This window comes from Suricata suricatta, chromosome 15 (assembly GCF_006229205.1).
Source record: "Suricata suricatta isolate VVHF042 chromosome 15, meerkat_22Aug2017_6uvM2_HiC, whole genome shotgun sequence".
Lineage (NCBI taxonomy): Eukaryota > Metazoa > Chordata > Mammalia > Carnivora > Herpestidae > Suricata > Suricata suricatta.
In genome coordinates this window covers 77,896,564-77,902,794 of record NC_043714.1, presented here as the reverse complement: position 1 = coordinate 77,902,794, position 6,231 = coordinate 77,896,564, and the positions used below count along the sequence as shown (strand labels likewise).

At 69.7% G+C, this 6,231-nt stretch overlaps 2 protein-coding genes across 4 annotated transcripts in view; one reads left to right on the top strand and one right to left on the bottom strand.

The window, feature by feature from the left end:
• OPLAH (5-oxoprolinase, ATP-hydrolysing) overlaps positions 1-4,608 on the top strand; it is a 12,997-nt gene extending 8,389 nt beyond the window's left edge. For 2 of the 3 annotated variants that reach the window (XM_029923177.1, XM_029923179.1), the window contains exons 18-27: positions 647-748; positions 821-995; positions 2,463-2,647; positions 2,748-2,894; positions 2,987-3,121; positions 3,258-3,407; positions 3,504-3,661; positions 3,751-3,911; positions 4,054-4,151; positions 4,395-4,608. In XM_029923177.1, coding sequence (XP_029779037.1) covers positions 647-748; positions 821-995; positions 2,463-2,647; positions 2,748-2,894; positions 2,987-3,121; positions 3,258-3,407; positions 3,504-3,661; positions 3,751-3,911; positions 4,054-4,151; positions 4,395-4,541 — 1,458 coding nt within the window. In that variant the 3' untranslated portion in view covers positions 4,542-4,608. The remainder of the gene's footprint in view (positions 1-646; positions 749-820; positions 996-2,462; positions 2,648-2,747; positions 2,895-2,986; positions 3,122-3,257; positions 3,408-3,503; positions 3,662-3,750; positions 3,912-4,053; positions 4,152-4,394) is intronic. The other variant, XM_029923178.1, reaches the window with a different exon arrangement.
• LOC115278882 (sphingomyelin phosphodiesterase 5-like) overlaps positions 4,227-6,231 on the bottom strand; it is a 2,502-nt gene continuing 497 nt past the window's right edge. The window contains exons 3-9 of the mRNA XM_029923350.1: positions 5,845-6,228; positions 5,676-5,748; positions 5,363-5,503; positions 5,185-5,274; positions 5,032-5,095; positions 4,819-4,954; positions 4,227-4,745 (exon numbers count right to left, since the gene is read on the bottom strand). Coding sequence (XP_029779210.1) covers positions 4,653-4,745; positions 4,819-4,954; positions 5,032-5,095; positions 5,185-5,274; positions 5,363-5,503; positions 5,676-5,748; positions 5,845-6,228 — 981 coding nt within the window. The 3' untranslated portion in view covers positions 4,227-4,652. The remainder of the gene's footprint in view (positions 4,746-4,818; positions 4,955-5,031; positions 5,096-5,184; positions 5,275-5,362; positions 5,504-5,675; positions 5,749-5,844; positions 6,229-6,231) is intronic.

Genomic DNA, 6,231 nt, shown 5'->3' with positions numbered 1-6,231 from the left:
GGGATGGCCTCGGGCGGTGAGAGCACCTAACTCCCGCCAGCGGTCATGGGCCTGCGGGGTCGGGCCGGTGGCCCCGAGTCCACGCCTCAGCACAGATTTCTTACTGTGCTAGGCGAGGTGGGGGGCTGGTGTGGGGTGCAGGCTCTTGGTGAGGCTTTGAGCAGGAATGGACATGGCCTGGCTGCAGTCTCTGCGTCCAGCGGGCCACCACCACGTCTGGATCCTGGGCCCGGCGGCAGAGGCCTTGAAGGCAGCAGTCCTGCCTCTCCGTCCTCGAGGGCTGTGCTGGGGGTGGGTGGGGCTGGGGCCAGCAGGTGCCTGGTCACTCTGTGCCCCCAGAGCAGATGGGCCGCATCCTGCAGCGCACAGCCATCTCCACCAACATCAAGGAGCGTCTGGACTTCTCCTGTGCCCTCTTCGGGCCTGACGGGGGGCTGGTGTCCAATGCCCCCCACATCCCTGTGCACCTGGGCGCCATGCAGGAGACGGTGCAGTTCCAGGTCCGGCGATCCCCTCTCCGCTTTCCTCACCCCCCCGCCCCGCCTCCGTCCTGGAGGCCCCCCTCTCCTCTCTGCTTTCCTCACCCACCCCTTCCTCACCCCCGAGCCTCGCCCCTGTCGCCTCCACAACTGTGTCCTGGCCTCAGATCCAGCACTTGGGGTCTGACCTCCACCCTGGCGACGTGCTGTTGAGCAACCACCCCAGCGCCGGGGGCAGCCACCTGCCGGACCTGACCGTCATCACGCCGGTGAGGGCCGCCGCCTGGGTGTCTCCGGGGGTGAGGGCGGCTAGCACAGCTCATGCGGCCCTCCGCCCCCAGGTGTTTTGGCCGGGTCAGACGCGGCCCGTGTTCTACGTGGCCAGCCGTGGGCACCACGCGGACATCGGGGGCATCACCCCCGGCTCCATGCCGCCCCACTCCACCACACTGCAGCAGGAGGGCGCCGTCTTTCTGTCTTTCAAGCTCGTCCAGGGAGGAGTCTTCCAGGAGGAAGGTGAGCGGGAGTGGGGTTGGGGTGACGGCGAGGCCAGGGGGGGAGGTGTCAATGGGCCAGTGACTGGCCGGGGCCTGGGGGGCAGTGACCCCCCGAGTGGTTGCGGATCATCTCTCAGACGATCGGGGGAGCTGAGGCGAACTCTTTCTGGGCCCAGGGAGCCCGGGTTCAGGGAATGGGGAGTGGGCCGGGACACCCCCAGGACGGGGCGCAGGAGGGCGAGGAGCCGCTCCAAGGTAGGCACGGCTCACGGTGGGTCCTCTGCATCGTGTTGGCACTGGGCCTGCGGGCTGCAGACTTGGGGGAACTTCCCCAGGCCCTGCACCATGAGAGCGCCGCCCATGTGCAGAGTGGATGGGGGTTGGAGGGTGGCCTGGACGCCGGCCTCGGAGGAGGGCGTGGGGGAGGGGCAGCTGCAGTTGTACTGAATGATATTGACCCTCCGGCAGGGCGGCAGCAAGGGTAGGGGCAACCGTTTTGGAGATCAAGGTTGGTATTTGATGGGATCTGGGGATGAGGGTGAGGAGTCAAGTTCAGACAGCCGGGAGGTGTTGGGAGGCTGTAGCACTGAGTGGGCACAGAGCAGCCAAGTCGGGCAGAAGCTACAGTGTGGCCCGGCGACTGGGGCAGTGCAGACACAGAGCTGCTCTGTGGCCGCGGTGTCTCAGAGCCCAGGAGGGCAGCCGGGAGTGACGGGAGGCAGCGTGGTCCGGGTAGAGGGGGGATGACAAAGCCACAGGCTGCTGTGGGTGCGGAGGACACAGAGCAACCTAGGCCAGGCCACTCCCTTGGTCAGTGTGTGTGGTGGGGGCAGAGGGCAGGGGTCATGGGAGGGCCATGTGCAGGCAGGTGACAAAGGACACAGTGCCCAGGGTGACTCAAAGAGTACTGTGACCTAGGAGGGGGAAAGAGGCCTTGCCTGGGTCTCTGGGGCTCGCCAGGGGGCAGAGGCCCGGCTCCGATTTGTTTGGAGGTAGGGCAGGAGACTCCGAGAGCTAGCTGATGCTCTTGCAAAGTGGCTGAGGAGGGGCCAGTGGGGGCCTTCCGTTGGAGGGCGGCGCGAGTCGGGGAGGGTCAGGGGAAGTGGTTTTTGTCCAGGGAGTGGATGGGAAGCCCAGAAAATGCAAGAGGGAGTGGGGCAGATGGTGGAGAGGTGGGGCAGAAGGGGTTAAAGGTAGGAGGGCCCTGCTGTTCCTCCCCAGGCACCCCCAGTTCCTGTGAGATCATAGGCAAAGCCTAGGGTGCCCTAGGGCTGGACTGTGGGAAGGAGAAGGTTGAGCAGATGGGAAGAGGCCGCAGGTTTTCGGGGTACTGGGGGGTGTCAGGGCTGCGGGAAGCCAGGGAAAGGCCAACATGGGGAGCCCCCACAGTGCCCAGCAGAGGTGAAGTAGGTGCGGATCAGGGCACCGGGCAGCACCTCCCCCCGCCAGGGTGGAGGGCGGCTCAGCCGTGACCCCGTCCATGCAGCAGTAACTGAGGCCCTGCGGGCTCCCGGCAAGATTCCCGGCTGCAGCGGCACGAGGAACCTGCACGACAACCTGTCAGACCTCCGCGCCCAGGTGGCCGCCAACCAGAAGGGCATCCAGCTGGTGGGGGAGCTCATCGGGCAGTACGGCCTGGGTGTGGTGCAGGCCTACATGGGCCACATTCAGGTGGGCCTTGGGCGCAGGGGCACGGGCCAGCTCCTGGGGAGCCGGGCGCGCCCGGGCGGTGGTAGGCAGCGTGACTGCGGCTGCACACACTGTCCTCCAGGCCAACGCGGAGCTGGCGGTGCGGGACATGCTGCGGGCCTTCGGAAGCTCCCGGCAGGCCCGGGGCCTGCCCCTGGAGGTGTCGGCGGAGGACCACTTGGACGACGGTTCGCCCATCCGACTCCGTGTGCAGATCAACCTGAGTCAGGTCAGGCCGCGGTGACGGGCCCTGGGCATCCAGGGCGTGGCTGCGGGGGCTGCTGCTGACCTAGGACGTGTTGCCTCCCCTCCCCCGGGCAGGGCAGCGCAGTATTTGACTTCAGCGGCACGGGGCCTGAGGTGGTGGGCAACCTCAACGCGCCGCGGGCCATCACGCTGTCCGCCCTCATCTACTGCCTGCGCTGTCTGGTGGGGCGCGACATCCCGCTCAACCAGGTGCGCGGGAGGGCGGTGTCCCCGAGTGAGCCTGGGGCGGGGCCAGCCCAACAGCGGACTGGTCCTCGGGGTGCGGGTGGTAGGGCGACGTTTATTCCCCAACCACCCTGAGAGCTGCCCCCCGCCCCCACCCCAGGGCTGCCTGGCGCCGGTGCGGGTCGTGATTCCCAGAGGCTCCATCCTGGATCCGTCCCCGGAAGCAGCCGTGGTGGGTGGCAACGTGCTCACGTCCCAGCGCGTGGTGGACGTCATCCTGGGGGCCTTTGGGGCCTGCGCCGCCTCCCAGGTGTGGCGGGGGGGTGGTGGGCACGCCTGGGCTTGTCGTGGGGGAGGGTCTCGGAAGCCCCTGCAGCCTGGCGCGAATGCCGCTTGCCCCTGCCAGGGCTGCATGAACAACGTGACCCTGGGCAACGCCCACATGGGCTACTACGAGACGGTGGCAGGCGGCGCGGGCGCGGGCCCCGGCTGGCACGGGCGCAGCGGCGTGCACAGCCACATGACCAACACGCGCATCACCGACCCCGAGATCCTGGAGAGCAGGTGAGTGAGGCGGGCGGGGCGGGGCGGGGGCGGGGGCGGAGCGCGAGCCCGAGTCCCCGCCCGCAGTGCTGAGTCCCTGGCCCGCGCAGGTACCCGGTCATCCTGCGCCGCTTCGAGCTGAGGCAGGGCTCTGGGGGCCGCGGGCGCTTCCGAGGCGGCGACGGCGTCATCCGCGAGCTGCTCTTCCGCGAGGAGGCGCTGCTGTCCGTGCTGACCGAGCGCCGCGCCTTCCGGCCGTACGGCCTCCACGGTGAGCGGCCGCGTCGCTGGGTCCCCGACTCCCCCGCCCCCCCCCCCCCCCCCCCCCCGCTCTAGCGGGGTGTCCTCCCTTCTGCCCGCCCACCACCTCCTCTCTCCCTACCTCCCTCGCCTCACCTGGCCTCTTCCCGCAGGGGGCGAGCCCGGCGCCCGGGGCCTAAACCTGCTGATCCGCAAGGACGGCCGGACGGTGAATCTGGGCGGGAAGACGTCGGTGCCCGTGTCCCCCGGGGTAAGGACTGACACCTGTTCTTCCTCATTCCCGCCCGCCCTCCAGCGGCCCCTTTTCCACAGAGGGTGAGCAGAGTTGCAAAAATAACCAGAATCTGAATTTAATTTGGTTTCCGAAGGAGAGAGGGCGCGCAGTGGGCCAGGCCGCTGCTGTGAATGCAGTGCCCCGGGGGGATGGGGCTGCAGCGAGAGGCAGGCCTGGGGGCGACCACGCCGGCACTGAGCCCGCCCCTCTGCTCCACAGGACGTGTTCTGCCTTCACACACCAGGTGGTGGGGGCTACGGGGACCCGGAGGACCCCGCCCCACCGCCGGGGTCGCCCCCGCAGCCCCCAGCCTTCTCTGAGCGCGGCAGCGTCTACGAGTACCGCAGAGCCCAGGAGGCGGTGTGAGGGAGGCCCCACAATAAAGAGCGAGGTCACCCTGTCCCCGCGGCAGCCGGAGCCAGGCTCACGCTCAGCGTCCGTGTCCGTCTTTCATCAACTGTCGCGTGCGAGCCTGCGTCAGGAGGGCACGGAAACTCGGAGCCGAAGTCCCACGGCCAGGTGGTCTGTGAGCCCCGCCAGGGCCGTACTGAATGTCACCTGTTCCACTTCCTGGGGGCGGGAGTCAGACTGAGGAGTAGTCCCAGCTGCAGCCGGCCGGGCGCCCCCGAGTTCTGGCACCTACCGGGCCCAGCGGGCCTCCCGCCGCTCCCCGGTACAGGATGTAGTCTAGGCGCCGGCCCCGCCAGGGCTCAGCTCGGTGGCCTCCGCCCGGAGGGCCCGCCAGGTAGCGGTGGCGCCCTGTCTCCTGCTCCAGGGCCCTGAGGAAGGGTGGTGTCACCAAGGCCAGGACTCCCCGGAGTTCCGGGCGTTGCCTGACCCCCAGGTCGCCACTCACCTCCTTAACATCTCCGGGGAGCAGGCCTCCGAGTGGCGGAGGGTGGAAGTGGTCAGTATCGTGCCTGGGGCGGGCGGAAGGAGAGCAGTGTCAGCGACAGCCGCGGCCCTCGAGCCGCACCCAGGCCGGCTCCCCATCGGGGCTCCCCCGTACCCAGGGCCCAGGGCTGATCCCGGCGTGCGCCCAGCCGGCACGGGTCCCGGAAGTGGCTGAAGAGCTGGTGCTCCTGCTCCTCGGCGTGGTCTGCGGGGAGACGCCGGGGCTTGGTGGGCGGGGCCAGGCCGCCCCGCCCCGCCCCGCCCCGCCCCGCCCCGCAGCAGCCTGCCCTCACCTAAGGAGCAGTTGTCGAAGTTTAGGTCGCCCAGGAGCACGCTGAAGGCCACGGTCTCGCCACTCTGGCGGCTCTCGGCTTCAAACTGCTCGATCCAGTCCAGTAGGAGCGTCAGCTGTTTACAGCGCAAGGGACCGTCCTCTGCGGGGGCGGGGGCGGGGACGCAAGGCTCAGCAGAGCCGCGCTCCCCGCCCGTCCTGCGCCCAGACCGTCCCTGGAGCTCGCGGTGCCGGAGGCAGTGAATCAACGGTTTGGAGCGCGGAGAGGCCAGACGGCCGGCCCACGCGCTGCCGATCCCGTCCTCGGGGCTCACCGCTCGGCGCATGCAAGTGCGTGCAGTGCAGGAAGCCCACGACGCGGCGCCCGTCCAGGATGCCCACCTGCGCCTGCAACACCACGGACGGCCCCAGCAACCCTCGCCAGTTTGACCCCACGCCAGCCCTCTCCCAGGCCAGGAGGCGCCGCGGCGGTAGGGCGGGTACCTGTGCGGAAAGCAGTCCCTTGGAGGCCAGCGCGTCCTCGCGACGTGCGTCGGGGAAGGATCGGAAGGTGGCGCGCAGCAGGGGGTAGCGCGAGGCCAGCAGCAGCCCGCTGCCGAGCAGCTTGAGGTACGGCCCGGGCTGCAGGCCATACGAGCCCACGTCGTACAGCACCGGGCCCAGACTGGGCGCCAGGCGGCTCACGAGGCGGTGGGCCGCGCGCAGGTCGAACACCTCCTGCAGGCACACGAATTCCAGACCTGCCGGGACCTCAGCTGTCAGCACTCCGCAGGGCGCCCCCGGCCCCGGCGGACTGCAGCCCGTGGCCCCATAGCGCGAGGGCCGCAGGCCGGCGAGCAGCGCGGCGCCCACAGCCTCGGCCCGCCGCTG